This window comes from Pleurodeles waltl, chromosome 8 (genome assembly GCF_031143425.1).
Source record: "Pleurodeles waltl isolate 20211129_DDA chromosome 8, aPleWal1.hap1.20221129, whole genome shotgun sequence".
Taxonomy (NCBI): domain Eukaryota; kingdom Metazoa; phylum Chordata; class Amphibia; order Caudata; family Salamandridae; genus Pleurodeles; species Pleurodeles waltl.
The window spans coordinates 662,794,886-662,812,489 of record NC_090447.1 but is presented as its reverse complement, the minus strand read 5'-3'; the positions used below and the strand labels follow the sequence as shown (position 1 = coordinate 662,812,489).

The 17,604-nt window shown below is 42.8% G+C and overlaps 1 protein-coding gene across 4 annotated transcripts in view; it reads left to right on the top strand.

Moving 5' to 3' along the window:
• DMD (dystrophin) overlaps positions 1–17,604 on the top strand; it is a 6,960,831-nt gene that overhangs the window by 688,213 nt on the left and 6,255,014 nt on the right. For all 4 annotated transcript variants that reach the window (XM_069204753.1, XM_069204754.1, XM_069204752.1 and 1 more), the window contains exon 3: positions 9,208–9,300. In XM_069204753.1, coding sequence (XP_069060854.1) covers positions 9,208–9,300 — 93 coding nt within the window. The remainder of the gene's footprint in view (positions 1–9,207; positions 9,301–17,604) is intronic.

The window sequence follows — 17,604 nt, the reverse complement described above, 5'->3', positions numbered from 1 at the left end:
GGTCGTCGCCGGCGTCTTTGCTGCTCCTTATACAAGAGGAGGTAGACCAGCATCAGCAGGACCTGTAACTCGGGCTCCATGGCATCCTGGTTGTTCGTAAAGTGTCTAAAGGCGAGTGGTTTCCTTTCCAAGTACTGTTTCCTCCGTGCTTTTGATGGCATTGGTACAGCCCCGGAAAAGGTGGCGGATAGGCATGTTGTAACACAGTGGGCAGATCCTTGTGTTCCGCCTGTCTGTTGGCGGTTACCGCCACAGTGTTTGTTTCTAATGCCGTGGCGGTCGGAGTGTTTAAGTGGCCGTCTATGTTGGCACTTTCCGCCATGGTCGTGATTCCATTTTATTTCCGCCGGCCTGTTGGTGGTATTACCGCTGCTTTAACACCGACAGACATGGTTGTAATGAGGGCCTCAGTTCCCACTGAAGACAGAGCCTGACATTTGACTTTATTCTTTGAAGGCACAGCAAATGTGATGAGATAAGAACAAGATCTACAGGCCTGTTTACAGAAAGGGAGCACTCAGAAAGATACTGTAAATAAGGTTTGGGCAAGGGAAGGGACGAACTCAATCTGCATAGCCTAAGACAAATAAAACCAGCAAATTGAAAGCAACAAAATTTGAGTTACAAGGCCAATGGCAAGCAACAGGCGGAATGCATTCCGAAGGAATCTCTATGAATGTACTTAAAGTGACAGCTGTGGGATACTTCGTGGGGAAAGTCCAGTATTTCAGTCCAGTCCATATCTTGCATAGGTTTGACCACATCAGTCACCCAGGTAGTATGACGATAAGACCTGGAGTGGTTTCCATGTTGCAGAAAAGGTCTGTACACCCATTCTATCAGTTTGCTACCAGTTCCTATGGTGTAGAACTTCTGGCACACCTCATGTAGGGTTAGTGCTAGGTGGCAGGTATGAAATGGGGCATTTAATGATTTTTAAGGTGGTTGTAAGTAAGGAGTTGACAGGGGTGAAGATGTTAGTCTGCCACAAGTGTTTGGAAATTTAGTAGCTTGCTGTCCAGAAACAAATCCCCCAATTTAAGACACCTGCAGCATGCCACTGATGAAGTTGCTCTGAGCACAGCTGTCCTGTGGGAGAGGGAAGGCTTAGCAAAGATAGTGCAGGAGCACAGGGTTTCTTCATGTCACTGAGTTTACAAGTTCTAGCAAGGCAAGGGAAAGCTGTGCATGAAAACCCTGGATGGTGATCCATAGAATGGTCAGTAGGAAACAATGAGCAGTGCATTAAGCCTTTCTTAAAAGTATTTACTGATAAACCCAATCTCATGCAGGGAGGTGGGCAGAAAGCCAACGAGCCACCCATTGGACCTGTGCAGCTGAATAATAGCATTCTAAGTCCTGAAGACCTAATCCACCCGCAGTCACAGGTAGCTTTACACTTGGAAAGAGCTGCCCGACGGCACCTCAGCGACCAGATCAGATGTGTGGCATGTCTGAAGAAGAAATGAAGGATGAACAGTAGAAGGTTTTCAGAATAATACTAACATTGGGATAGCACACCATCATCACTAGTGCCACGTGGCCCACTACAAAAAGCAGAAGAGAAGACCAAAAAGCAAACTGGGTTTGGAGGGACCGTGACGCTCTGTCGAGATTTCCATCCTGCAAATCAGTGGGAGAATGGTAGATATTAATCTCTAGATATCAAAAGGTAACTGATTCCCAGTTCAATCTGAGGTCTAATTGTATATAAAGGGGGAAATAGTGCCATATGTTAAAGAAACACTAATTACATTTTAACATTTTTACTTTTTTTGTGTGCAATTTACATCCCAAATATTTTGAAGATTCTATATGTACTTGACACTTAAGGATAACCCAGGTCACTAGTTTGGCTTTTGCTCAATTTCAAAACCATTTAAAGACGCAGACAAACTGGCCAATTGCCTTACACAACCTTGCAAGTGGTCTAGCCCCTGCTCACCCTTTACACGCACGAACAGCAGACCATTGCGCCAGAAGAGTTTGCCAAGGTGGATGGGTGTTGCTTCTTCAAGCACTTGACAGTGCCTCTTCTGTTTCTCTCCTGTATGCAAAGACAACTCTTCAGGTACCCAATGCCTTCCAATAGTCTTGGTGGACCCATCTTGTCTGATTTTAGGAATTGTCCCAGCTTCCTTATTTACCCAGTTCTTAGCAACAACGCTCTAAGTCACTTGCCGTGGATCTCCCATTTGATCTCAATTTCATCCTCCTCTTTCATTATCTTTGATTGGTAGTCCGGGTTCTGATTTCTGAGATAAATGTAGTCCTAGACATACACTCTCGTGCTGTGAGACTACAGACAAGTTGTGGGTACCTCACATCCTGACATTAGGTGACTGTCGCCCACACCATCTGCCCTGCCTCATAATTTTTTTTTTTAGGTTGAAAGTCCATGGGAGGTTCAGGTGAGCCAGATGTTTTTGTTCAATTTGTTTAAACTAGCATGTGGTTAATTACCTTAATGTTTCCCAAACTGTTTGCCAAGGGCTTTAAAATGTTCAGAAACAATCAAAATGTTGCTGCTTCTTTCTCTTCAAGAACGATTGGGTAGACTTGGGTAGGGGTGATGGCCTTGACACAGTACTGAAGGGCATTCATTTACTACTGAACAAGGATTTAATGTGACACCTAAATGTAGCATACCAGGAGGCAATCACAAAAAGACCACAGTGGATAAATAGTGCTATGTTAAAAAAGAGTAACTAAATGCACTGACAACATAGTGAGGCATGGCCTCTCTTGGGTGTGTCTGTAAAACTGACATTTGTTCTTGAATTTTTGTCCTGAATTTTGACCCTTTGTCCTGAATTTTTTACAGTCCTGTCCAGAACTTGCCTCAGTGCCAGTTGATCATCCTAGATGGAGCGGTCTCCGAGGGACCCCTCTCGGGCACAAATTGTCCCAAATTATATTTTTCGGGCTGATCTGCAGATCCACCGCGGTGCTCAGCGCAACTCCCTTCTGTATATCCATGAGGGATCTGTAGGTCAAAATCCATTAAAAAAAATACACTCACTTACACACCAAAATCCCTGTACACAAGGTCAAAGGCCATGCGTGGAGTGGGTTGAGTACATGCTGGGGGGCTGGCTTCATTCCTGGCAGTAGGGCAGGCCCTGCCGCCAATCCCCACTGTGCACGGGCAAAGGTGGTGGATGTATTAATGTACTGTAATTATATATTACTTTATTTTAAAATAGAATACAACTTCTCTGGAAAAAACAAAGGTTATAGGGAGGTTGACATTTTACCCACATAAAACTGTGGTAATTCAGCAGTTATAGTTATACTTAGAATTACACTTCTGTGAAGAAACTATAGCTCATGTCGTAAAGTAATTTGAGCCCACAAATTATAGTTTCATAACAGAAGTATAGCTATAAGTATAACTAAAATTGCTAACTTTCTATGGTTTTGCATGGCTAAAACGTCAACCTAGTTAAAATTATAATCTCCCTGTAAACAAATAAATTATATATATATATATATATATATATATATATATATATATTTGTATCTGTATTAAACACAAGCTTTATTTGGTCAACATAACCATCAAAGCAACCATAAAGAGCACAATTTAAAAAGCATAAATAAATTTGACACAATATTTTTGTCAACAATATTTATGAATACAATATTGTGTCAGTGAACCACCTTGTGGAATTTTGGGTTTTTGTACTCAGTTGCACTAAGGCATAGTGAAAACAGGAGAATTTTTGATGAATCACTGATTAGGGTGGTTCAGGCTGAGGGTAATGAGAGATTTTCTGCCTGGTTTACATGTTCAGGTGCTACTTGATGTGATGAGCAGGGGTTATTCTTGATAGAGTTTCTGATCAGTTAGGCAGTGATTTGATTAAGGCCTGATAGCACTAAACTAATGTCCTCTTCATTTCGGCTGCAGATAATTAGCATGTTTGGCGTTGGTTGTTCAAAAGCAACACTAAGTGAGCATGGAAATACATTCAGTCACAAGCTGACAATTTCTGTGCAGAATGCTTTGGGTGAGATCAAAACAGAATTAGTAATGTGGATGAATTGCTACCCGTGTAGCCAGAGTTGTAATTGTCAGAAGATTACCCATTAAATCAAACTTCCACAGGAGCAGATGCCTTTTACCCAACTCCCTCCAACAGATGTGTGCTCAGACCTTAACTGATTATTTGAACCCTGCATCCGCTAGGGGGAAAGGGGAATGGGAATAGAAAAAGAGAGGCCACCTCCAGATCCAGTTCCAGCCTGTGTTTTCCACTTGAAGATAGGATATTCAGTGTGTGTCTCTGAAAACCTGCACCTTTCTTCTTATTGGTATTTCTTTAAAGGAAGGACCTGCTGTTGGGTGAAAACAGCATAGATAAGTGCATTCCTATTGCGCATTCAACTGTTCAGCCATTCACATTCACCCAATTCTATCGTTCTCCTAACTTGTGTCTTTTGAGAGACTAGCCTCTCTCTAAGAGAACAATGTAAATGTAATATCTTCTTTTCTCCAGGAGTCAGAGGTTTCCAAGGTTCTCTGGAGAATAGTTCAAAAGCTCAAAAATATACAAATTACTAATGTATTTTACAGGGAAAAAAATCTCCTTTTCAAGTTTCAGTTTTCTCAATCACAGTATCTAGGAATTAGTCTGAGCACTGAGGTTTGTCTCTAAGACTGAAAAGTCTGCAGAGCAAGAGTTCTTGAATATATATGTACGTATATATATAAATATATATATATATATATTGGGAAGTCTGGAAATCTTACAAAAGGATTCCTACTGCAGTTTCTTGAAGTTCTGTTAAGCCAAACAAAAACTCCTCAGAAAGCTGGAAGAAGTAAAAATTCAGCCTCTTCAAAAGGGGAAAAAGTAGCTGGTGGGCACACCGTAACACACAAAATAATTAATTACTCAAACCTGGAAGAATTCTCTATGAAACGAAGCACCTCAGGAACACTGCTCATTCACTTGACGTGCAGGGCTCCCAGAGAGAAACAGCTGGAGGGAAGCCTCAGCACGAGACTAAGGTAGAAACAATAAAGTGCTGACCTCAATAGGATTTGCTGCCACCATCTTGAGTGGCAATTAAACGTGAAGAAGCTAATTCTAAGAACAGCCTCCACAAGAGCCACTGGGAGTGAGGACGCCGCTGCAACCAAATTGGGTACAAGGAAAAGGGGAATCAATTTTGCTGAGGGAAGAACTTATCAACGCTGGCAGTAGTTTTCCTTACAGTAATCCTTGACTTTGAAGAACGGTGTGGTTCCAGGAAAGTCACTTTACCCCACTGTGCTTTCTAGGAAGTATTGTAGTGTTCTTAGGCTCATGGTAAGTCACATGTAAACCTTTAGTACACTAAATAATTGGATCCACTGCGTGTCCTTACTGCAGGTGTGCCGACGGTGCACAAGCAGCAAGCCTGCCCGCAACATGCTTGCTGAATCTCACAGTGTTTCATGATATATCCATCTAATTCCATAAGGTATGTTTACTCATAATTTCTAGACCCTGTACCAAATACCGCCAGTGATGTGCTTTCTATACCAAAAAATACATGTAACTTGGCACCAATGCATACTAGTTCACCACCTCAATTTAACATCGAAACTTCTTTAGATGAAATGCTTAATATTGCATTTCTAATAGTGAATTTACAACGTACAAGTCACTGCCCCCCCCCCCCCCACTAAAATGACTCCCAAGGAGAGGGACAACTGGGATTATGGTGGTTCAACAAATGGCTTAGCCTTTTATTCACATAGTATCAGTGAAAAATTATAAATATAGTTAAGCAGACATTACTGTTATGCGAATACAGGACATAAGAACAGCTCAAAGATTTCAAAGATTGCAGGAGTGCACAAGCAATACAGTTGTCTCCACTTTCCATTAAAGCGCAAGTCTTCAGAATGGTTCCAGAACCTTTTCCCTTATTTATTGCTCATGCCCTCAACCAAAGGCATCCAGTATATTATTAACAAGCATACCTCAGAGGCAACTTCCCCCCTTTCTCACAGAGGGATGGGCAATACCCAAAGTTCCATACCAACACAAAAACCAGGTTACGACATATCGCACCGATCCAGCTGTGGTACCTGTCTCCAAGCAAATCCCCCAAAATGTTCAACTCCAGGCATCCCAGGGTAGAACAGCAAGGCCCAGAACCACCAGCAGGTCAGTCCCCCATCCTGCCTGCCTGGTGCCCATGCTAATCACTACTCCTGCAAGGGGTCAGTTCAGTAAATCAGTCCAAATTTTTGGGAAGCCCCCTTTTTCTGCTGCTGGAAATTCTGCCTTCCTCCAGGAGTGGATGGGTGGGTGTTGGTGTGTGATCTGATATGCTGGTGTGTGGGTGGAGAGAAGAGGCCAACTCCTTGACTCTTGATGACATAAATGCACCCGACACTGACAGCTCCCAATGACGTCACGGCCCTCCTTCCTGGCGAAACAGACAAGTGACTTTTCACTAGGGCTCCTGTTTGTGGAGCAGCTAATGGCTCCCCTCTGCTTTTTGCAGGGGGGCGCCTGGCCATTCTAAACATGTGCTTGCCAGGTAAGCAAAGTCTGGAAATGTATGATCCCATTACAAAGAAATAATCATATTGCCTTTTTTTCTGAAATATAGCAACACTAATCCTCCAAGCCTGACATAGCACTCAGGATTCTGGTAGGATAGAACATATATATGTTAATCAGAAAGGTTGCATGTATGGTGGGGCCTGCAATTTTTTTTTTTAGAGTATTTCCGACTGACTGTCATTAATATAAAAGAATTTCCAATATATTAATGCCTGTTTTGCACATTATGGGGGTCATTACGCCAAGATCTGACCGCCATGTGGCTGCCAATGGGGCCGCACCCCTGCCGCGGGCATTTGGAGATCCCCGCTGGGCTGGCGGGCGGAAACCTGGTTTCCGCCCGCCGGCCCAGCGGGGATCACGGCCGCAACATAGGAGCCGGCTCCAAATGGAGCCGGCGGTGTTGCGGCCGTCCGACGGGTGCAGTTGCACCCGTCGCGCTTTTCACTGTCTGCACAGCAGACAGTGAAAAGCTGCATGGGGCCCTGTCAGGGGGCCCCTGCACTGCCCACGCCAGGGGCCCCACAACTCCCCGTTCCGCCAGCCTTTTCCTGGTGGTGCAAACCGCCAGAAAAAGGCTGGTGGTCGGGGACTTGTAATCCCCTGGGCAGCGCTGGATTATCACCGCCGGGGCAAAAGTGGCAGAATACCGCCGGCCCCAGCGGTGCGACGCAGCGCTTCTGCCGCGGTCGTAATACGCCTGGAAGCACCGCCAGCCTGTTGGCGGTGCTTCCGTCGTTTCAGCCCTGGCGGTCCCGTACCGCCAGGGTCAAAATGACCCCCTATATGTTTTGATTACCATTGCTCTACTATATAAATCTCCAAGAAAGGGCCATCATTTCCATTTATACTTCTCAGATTTTGTATCCCTGTTTTTTAAAATAGTTTTGTCTTTCTCTTGCTAAGAGGTTTCAGTGCCTGGACAGACATCCCAAAGTCTTTAAACATCAAAACAGTGCTGGCTCTCTGTGCAACTTGGAATAATTCAATTGACCTCGACCTGCATGCATGTTGTAGGCCTTATGATTGACCTAATATTTCCTTATTCTCAGCACACTACACATTCATCTTTACATCACATATTTTAGTCTAGACATCATAATATTGTGCTAAATATCACTCCTGTATCAATGAGGGTCTTTGGTTGTTTTGAAATCAGGTTAAGAATTTAAAAAAAGGAACTATATTGTGTTATATTGATGGTTGACATGCACACTCCTCATAATAAATCATAGAATATGTTAATATTTTTGAATGGACATACCACTTTAAAATGTTTCACTGTTGATTTGTATTGCTGTTGATCCTAGATGTTGCTTGCATATCATAGTAATGCCTTGACAAAACTAGTAGGCCTGAATTTTATTAAATACACATCTCATGTTGTGTTAGGCTCTTAAGGCTGCTATTATTCTTTTAGGGTACTTTTTAAAGTACTTCCAGCACACGTGGTTCAGGGTGCAATTAGGGCGTTACCATACAGGTTTTCATCAGCGTGCAACACTATTGGTTTAGAGGACATTTAGAGGGTGTCATTGTAGCCATTTTACCTGCCATTCTCTATATATTTATGTGTGGTATTTAGTAGTGTGAGGAAACAGAACACTTTTCCATCTTATAAGCACAAACTGCAACTCTACTGCTCTGCCTCACTACCCTGAGAGTCAAATGGTAAAAAATGGCAGTTGGGTCCAAGCCAGAGGTTTCACAGTACAAGTATCCCAGGACACCAGGGTCAAACACTGCAGCTGTAACTTCTGGGGTCCTGTCACACCTGTCTACAATGGGTACCTTGGGCTCAGAATCCTTACAGTCCTTATTTGCATTGCATAGTAGTTTGTCATTGTAGTGATAACCACAGAGTTAATGTTTAGAGAACTATACTGTAAAAATTTCTAAAGGTGTTGAGAAAAGTCCAATCCAATTAATACGACTTTGACAAACTTTAGGCTGAATACTAAAGTTAAAATGCACTTTTAGTCCCCTGTTGGAATTATTAATAAAAGATTAATTCAAGATAAGGTTTTTGTATTGGTAAGTAGGCCTTACCCAATGAAGAAAGCCTTAGCTACAGGAATAAAAAAATGTGCAGTAATTTGAGATTCAAATATTTTAATCACACAGATGGAGTGGACACCGTAAGCATACATTTGATTTGAATAAACTGTTAAAAGAATTCATACAACCCTATATTTTAGCATCTTCAAATTAAAATGGTTAGGAGAAGTCATGTGGATCACGCTGCTAGTATGTTAGTTATGCTTCCATTGCACAAATTAAGGCTAGTTCTAATTTTAAGGTATATGTTTGTTCTGAACTGCAAAAACCTGTTAGTTTATGTTCTGTAGTGACTCCAAAAGTTTTAAAGAAGTTTCACAGGATATCGTACGTGCTTCAGTAGAGGATGCGGACATTAAAATGTCAGGCTTGTTAACTCATTCCTCAGTAAATTCTCTAGTCTTTTGAGAATGCACTGGGTCCGTGTTTCTAGCCCCTCACGAGTGACCCATCCCTTTTTTCTTTCAAATTATTTGATGCTGTGTTCTTAAATAAGAAAGGCATCCCTCAATATACTGAATACAACTGAATTGAACGGTTCATACCTTAAACGTAATTGGATTTTCTGCTTTTATTTTAGTTTGGAAAACATCAGATTGAAGATCTTTTCAATGATCTACGGGATGGACGAAAACTTCTGGAGCTTCTTGAAGGGCTATCTGGCCAAAAACTGGTAAGTGTAAACTGTTATTCTACTTGTATTTATATAGCACTTACAACCTTCTGACAAGGCATCAAAGTGCTTTTCTGTGAGTAGCACGCTGCTCTGGAACCCAAAAGGATTAGCTGTGAATTAGTATAGGGAAATATGAGTATAGTATTAGTATAGGGAGTTATGATTTAAATTGAGCAGAGGACATGTGAGAATGTTAGCTGGAATGCACAGAATAATGAAGGGATAGAAGAGGGAATAATCCAGCAGTGTTATTTGGGAGATCATAGTAGTAAGATGAGGTTTCAAATGAGTAAAGGAGAGATGGAGGTGAAAAGAGTGTATAGAAAGGGATTATGGAGATCATATTAGTAAAATGAGATTTGGGATGAGTCAAAGGAGAGATATATGAGAGAGATTTAGTAGGGTTGTTTGGTAGATCATAGGCTTAAACTGAGGTCTGGGTAAGCCAGAAGGGGGAGAGGAAGAAAGAGTCTACGAAGGGTTATTTTGGAGATCATAGTAGTAGAATGAGGTTTGGGATGTGTCACAGAGTGGAGATAGAGGACAGATTCATAGACTTATAGGGTAAGGGTGAAACATTAATGCATTGGAGAGAGTGATTTTTTGTTTATTTATTTATGTTTTTACTTTGTTTTCTTTCCTTCTCTGGTACAGTAAGACTAAAGTAATAGATATATAAAGACATGATTACATGGTAAGGTGATACATGTGTAAGGAACATTATATATTGAGATTTAAAGTTGTATCCTATATGCACAGGCTTTCAAGTGTTGCAGTATTTGAAGTTAATGTGTTTGTCTACTTTAATAACATTATTTTCATCTTTACTCAATATTTCAATAGTGAAATGCTTCTAGAAAAATAGTTAAGATAATATTTACCTATTGTGATAGATAAAACCAAACAGATACTCATAAGCATCTAATGAAACAACTTATATAGAAACTATACAATGTTAAGTGTAGAATAATATATATATATATATATATATATATATATATATATATATATATATATATCTCCAAGACAACACTCTGTAATACAGGAGAAATACACATGCACTCCCGGCTGCTGGTGAAAAGTTTAATGAGGCAACACATTTATATGTATATTTAAGCGTAAGTAATATATACAATTGTTAAGCAGGCCTAAAGAGTGTGTATATATTTTAAGAAAAAATTGTTATTAGACATATTTGTACAAATAAATACACATATATAAATATATACATATTATCAGATCATAAATGTTTACATACACAGGGATATGCAGTATATTGCTGTTTGAGTATGGCTGTTATGTAGGAAACAGCCAACTCTTGAATAGTCTTCTGAAAATAAGATAGTTATCCATGGATATTGTATTTGGGGGTAATGAATTCCATAGTTTGGCCACTTGAACAGAGAAAGATGTACCACCTATTGTCTTTTTCTTGTATTGTGGGGTTTTGAGGCGAGGTGCCAATCTTGAGCGGCAGTTCCTTTGTTGAATGTATTGGGTGATTTTATTCCTGACGAAAAGCAGTTCTGTTCCATGTATTGCTTTGTGGGTGATACAAAACAGCTTGAAGGTGGATCTTTTGCCAACTGGGAACCAATGTAGGCCCCTCAAGGCAAGGGATATTTGGGCTTGTGGCTTTACGTGTAGGAGTAGTCTGGGAGCAAAGTTCTGAATCCATTGTAGTCTTTTCATAGTAGATAGAGATGATCCATAGTAGAGGCCATTGGCTTAATCCAGTTTAGGTAGTACAAGAGAGATAGTAGCCTGGACCTTGTGTAGAAATCCAAGGTGGGGGAAGATGCGTCGCAGAGTTTTCATGGTGATGAAGCTTGAGCTTACTGATTGTCCATTTGGGCATTCATTGTTGACTTGGACTTTAGGAGGTGGCCCCAGATCATCAGGTCAGGCGCAGAGTGTGTCATTATTTTTCCAGTCACCAGATATGAGTATTTCAGTTTTGGAAGCATTCAGTTTGAGATGGCTCCAGGCCATCCACTGATTATCAGCTCTGAGGCAACTGAATATTTTTGAGTTTCCAATCTCTTTGAGGCATTCCGGTTTAAGGAATATTTGTATGTTATCTGCATAGTTGGAGCATGTGAGATAAAATTTATTGATCATTGCTGTTAATGACCTCATGTAGATGTTGAAAAGAATGGGTGAGATGATTGAGCCTTGAGGGACCCCTGCTTTTGTGAAGTTTCGTTTGGATGAGAAAGAGGGAGTATGGATGACATTTGTTTTGTTTTGAAGTTAGTCGGGAGCAGTCCCCTCTATGCTGGCTTCTTAGAGTCTTTGTATTAAGGTGTCATGGGCAACTGTGTCAAAGGTAGCTGAGAGGTCCAAGAGAAGTAGTGCAGCAGCTATATTGTGGTCTACTGTGTTTTTAATATCATTCCAGATGGAGATGAGGGCAGATTCAGTGCCTCTTCCTGGGTGGAATCCAGTTTGATAATCTAAAGGTATGGCTTTATCTTCAATGAATTGTGACATCTGGGTGAATGCTGCTCTTTCTATCAGTTTACCCAGGAAAGATCTATCAGCGATTGGTCTGTAGTTGTTGAGGTCATTCAGGTCCAGGTCTGTATTCTTTAATAATGGCTGTATGTACGCCATGTTTAGGTCTTCCTGAAAGATTCCTAGAGTTAGAGAATTATTGATGATTTTTCTTACTGATGTGGCAGCAGAGGTAGATAAAAGATTGTTCTTGAAAATGTGTGGTGGACAAGGGGTCAGAAGGGCAGCCGGAAAGCTTGGTTGCTTTGACCAGAACCATAAATTCATTTTGTGATATTTGTTTGAAGGAATGCAGAGGGAGGATTGGCCTACTCTTGGAGGGGATTTTTGAAACTGGTTGATGTAGGTGGTTTTCCTTTGTTTTAAATAGGAGTCCAATGTGTTTGCCTTGGTTGTGCATTTACTTGCCAGTTTGTCTGTAAAGTCATGAGTAATGGGATGAGCTTCTTTCATGCATTTAGGTTTTAGGTTTTAAATGGGCATATGTATGCAAAAGCACTTAAAAAAATGCAAAGTTGGTACTTTATGTACTTCTGAGCAAAAAAAGCTCTAAAAAATATGCCTCGCACCAAGAGCATGTAAAGAATAACAATGCCAAGGGACTAGACAATTGACATAGGAGCAACCATTTAATTGAACCGTTAATTATTTCGTTTATCAATGTGAAGAGATGGCAGAATATCATAGAGGTGACAGAGTTAAATGAATATTGAATTTGCAAATTAACTCATGGGTAGGGATGGGCAGGGAGCTCCCCTCCACTGGCAGAGCTAACAACGTTTTTGGAACTCCATACTCCGCTTGCAGCTCTGAGTTCATCCAAAAACTAAGCTAGCCCCGTCAGCCGAGTGGAGCTCACCCGGTGCCCACTGCAGCCAAGTTATGGGCTACACACCGCAAGCGCAGATAGTCTGTGCTTGACCTGTGTAACCCATAAATGGGCTGCAGTGCGCACCAGCAATGGATCCAGGGCCAGGCCTCCCTCTGCCAGCAGCCCGAGAGCAGGGGGCAGAGGGAGGCAGAGAACCAGGCTGCTGCGGTCTGAGGGCAAGGAGGAGAGAGGACCCTCTGGAGGACCCAGGTAAGTCCTCGTCTCTTTTTGTTTCTTTGTCACAGAACTCCGCCTCTGCAGAATTCCATAAAGTGTTTAATAAACCCCACGGAATTCAGCAGAGTGGAACTCCGTGAACTCCGCCCAGGCCCACTCATGGGCTCGTCTCTAAAGTGGGAGTTAAATTGTATGTTCTGTGCATCCAGATGTCCCATCTGATTCAAGTCACTAGCTATGTTTATGCCCGTACTCTTGAGTAATTTCAGCTAGTATGAGACTTGGCAATTAGATTTAGAATTGGAAGAGTATGGATCAGAGGCACAAGCATCACTTCTGGGACCATACTGAAAGATAAACATCTGCTTTAGCAGTAATCCCATCACTGACTGACTTTTATGCCTCATCTTTTATCTTCTCTACCATCCTCGACATCCAATCTCTCAAGCTCCAGGACACCAACTGTTGGAACAGCCCTCTTGTTCAATTGTTAGTTTATGATACACAAATGTTATATATGCATGATATGGTTCAACCAAAAAAAAGTAATTGATTAAAGAAGTGCATACATTACAATGTCATGCTACAACTTTACAAAAATCTTACCATTCACTTTGACATTAAACACAATGAATTCTGTTACTTGCTGCATTGATGACTTGACAAATACCAAATGCTTTGGTCAAGTCATTCCAGGAGCAATATGCATACATAAGGTTTAGTAATGTTATTACAATAACTCTACCTTTCAATAAAACTCTCAGTAAGAAGGTGTTTGTGAATTTCAAGGAAACGAGTATGGTGTGAGTGATAAAAGCATTGACCTAGCACTTTTCGAGCCACTTATTTGACACTCACCTGGATCCTTCTACTTCATCAAGACCAGCCAGAATTCACATATGTTTACATTAGGCACATATCAAATTGCACTTAGACAGATCAAGTGCAAATGATTTCAATTTTGTTAATTAGGATTGTTTTCTGACCTAAAGGCAATTTACACTTTTGTTTTTCTATTTATTTTACAAAGCTTAGTGTTGGCACTGGGAAACCCAAATTACACAAGTAAAAAGATGTGGTAGCAAAAGATATAACTACCTTGACAGAGAAAATAACAATGTTTTGGAGCTCTCCTAAATTTGGGGAGCTTGGACATCTGGCTCAAATGTAGTGGCGGAGAATTCTGCTACTACAAAACAAGTGTTAGTGAAAGTTTTGAGGCCAATTCTTGGAGCAGACAGTAAAAGTTTATCCTAAGATCTCTGAGTGCATGATTTATAGCAAAGGCATAAACAGGAGCTGAGAAGAGAGCCTTAGGAAAAAACTGAGTTTCGTGTGTAATTCACAATCTAGTCCTTCAGAAGGCAGTGTAGGGACACCAACGCCTAGGTATTGTGATATTTAAGCATAAGTCAGAGAACCAATGGCAGCAAAGTTTTTGTGAGTGCTGAACCTTTTGAATGAGATGGGCAGATCAGCATAAACTGAATTGCAGTAGTCAAGGCACACTGACCCAAACTAATTTTTGGACTAGGCTCTTTCTGCAGGGTCATACCCTAACATTTTACCTTCACTCTTCCATTTATTCTGAATTTGTTTTTATTGGCCTAAGGACTGTACATTTTACCACTGCTAAGTAGTGCGAAAGTGCTTGCACTCTTTCCCTAAAAAATGCTAATATTGGCCTATACCCAATTGGCATATTTATTGTCCCTAGTAAAGTGGCATTACCTGGGCTCAGGGCCTGTAAATTAAATGCTACTAGTGGGCCTGCAGCTCTGATTGTGCCACCCCCACTTAAGTAGCCCTTAAAACAGGTCTCAGGCTGGCCATTGAAGCCTGTGTGTGCAATTTTTAATGTGTCATTTCAACAAAGCAAAATAAACTTTTGACAGGCCCAAACATTCCTGTTTAATACAAATGTGCCACCCGTGAGGTAGGCCCTGGACAGTCCAGAGGGCAGCATGCAAGGTAGCCCAGAATACAAGACATGAACTTTTAAGTTTTACATGTGCTGGTAGTGAAAAATGAATTTAAGTCATACCTTTCCCATACAATAACATTGGAGTGAGCATATGACATTTTATGTGTGTGATTTCCAATTTCCAATTCTAATTCTAATTTCAAATCATTTGTGGGTCCCTGGGGTTACAATTTTAAATCATAATCTATGGTGAAGTCAGATTTTAAATTACAATTTCAGAGATGCTACTTTGAGAAAGTTGGCATTTTCATGCTTTAGTCATTTAGGGCCTGATTACGACCTTGGTGGACAGGCTACTCCATCACAAAAATGACGTATATCCTGCCAGTTGTTTTACAAGTTTCATAGGATATAATGGAACTTGTAATACTGCGGAAGGGATATGCATCACTTTTGTGATGGAGTAGCCAATCCACCAATGTCGTAACCAATCCCTCAGTGTCTGTCACCTGTCTCTGGTGAGATGACTTGGTGTAGCTGACATTTGACTTTTGTGTTTTCCTCCAAGACAGCCACGCAGAATGGGGAGCTTAGGTGTAACTGGATGGGCTATCATTTGCAGGATGGGAAGGAGGAGCTGGACTCAGCCTCATTTATACTTGAATAGGCTGTGTCCTGTCCCTGAACTAAAGGCTGTTCATTCTATATAGTTAGGCAGAAGCCAGGACCAGGAAGGCAGGGCACATGTGCACTTTAAAGCCATGCCTCTAGAAGCTTCTCCCTACTATAAAAGCACAACTGTGTGTAAGTACTGGACCTCAGACACCAACTCTTCAGTATACTTCTGGACCTGTGGATACCCTGCCAGGAAGAAGAACTGCTGGGCTGCCATAAGGACTGCCACTCTACTGGACTGCTGCTCTAAAGGAACTGCTGCCCTGTTGTACTGATCTGGTGCCCTCTTACCTGGGGAAGGAGAACTGGACCTGCAACTTCATCTTGAACCCAGGACCCCAGAGTGACTCCAAGGGCTAGTCTGATGGCCTCCTGATCTGAGCCTTAGGGACATAAAACACTCCCCAATGTCATAACTAGTCCCTGGACCCAGCTGCAGGGAGCTCCTGACCTCCAAGTGCCCTCTTTCAGGTACTAGACACTTGGGCCCTCATTATGACTTCAAGCCGCTGCATCCAGCGGACCACCATATTAGGAGTCATTGGAGGACTTCCTGACATTTATTGACGGAAGTCCGATGGAGTTGAAGAGGCGGGTGCATCGCCAGCACCGCCACACCAACAAGTTTCCGCCCGCCGTATTACGAGACGTAATACAGCTTGGCGGAATCTTGCTGGTGTGGTGGTGCTGGCAGTGCAAAACTGCCAGGACCCATCCCCTCCCGGACAACCAGCTCACCAGAAACGGTAAGGTGATCATCCGAAAGGGGGCGTCGGGTGGGGATTGTTGGGTGCATGTGTGTGGTGTGTGCATGCATGTGTGTGAATAGGGGTGTATGAGTGCTTGTTTATGAGTGCATGGGGGTGTCTGTGTACAAGCCTGTGAGTGAGTGGGGGTGCAGGTGTGCAAGAGTGCCTATGAGGGGGGTGTGTGCAAGTGTGCATATGTCGAGGGGGAGTGTGTTAATGTATGCATGAGTGGAAGGGTGGGGTGGGGGTGTGCATGAATGTGGAGGGGTGGGGGTATGAATTATTATGGATGGGGGTGTGTGTGTGAGTGATTATTTGTGGATCGGGTGGGGGTGAGTGAGTGTGGATGGGGAAGTTGGGGGGTGTTTGTGGGTGCGTGTGTGCATGTGTTTGTGTAAGTGGACGGGGAGGGGGGTGTTTATGTGAGTGAATGGGGAGAGGGGGTGAGTATATGTATTCTGTGCAGGGGAGGTGAGTGTATGTATGCGGTGCAGGGTGGAGGGGGAGTGACTGTATATGTGCGAAGCAGAAGGGAGAGGGAAATGAATGTATGTGGTACAAGGGGGAGGGGGTGAGGGTGCAAATGTTTACAGAGGGGGTGCTAATGTGTGAGCGGGAGTGTGTGTATGTCAGTGTGAGAGCAGGTGGGGGTGTTTGGATGGATGTATACGATTGGGGGTGTTTGGAAGTAAGTGGACAGGTGGTGGGTGTTTGTGAGTGTGTGGATGGATGGAACTGGTGCATGGAGGTGTGGGGGCATGTTTGCATGTGTTTGCTGGCAACAGGAATGAGGATTCCTCTCACAGGGTGTGTTACTGCCAGGGTTTTTGTAGCGGGGTCACCGCCAAGGAAAGCCTGGCGGTCTGCAGCCTTACAATCCAGCTGTCAGGCTGAGGCCTGCCGCCGGGCTGGAGGTACTCACCGCCAGCCGCGTTGGTGCTACCACACCGGTGGTCCAGGAGCCGTTGTGGCAGTTTGGCTTCTGCCAAACCCCACAACTTGCAATGTGGTGGGCTTTACCGCCGGGTCCACGGCAGTAAGACCGCCACAGTGAGGCTGGCAGGCTGATGACCGCCAGCCTCATAATGAGGGCCTTGATATGACTTACAGGCACTGAAATCAAGCTTTTGGGCTCCTAGTAACTGCAAATAGCCTGCTCACACTGAGACTTCATCTCAGACACTGAAAATCAGTGTGAAACACTGGCAGTCTTACTCTTCGCACTGCACATCGACCACTCATGAGGACCGTCGCTGCAAAGCACCATCAATGCCCCCTTGCGATGCCAGACAGCACCTTGTGTTTAGCAGACAGCCTCTTTGAATGCTGTCCTTGCTCCCTGTGGCCCTCTGCAATGCTAACTGGACTCTCGACATGAACTTGATAAG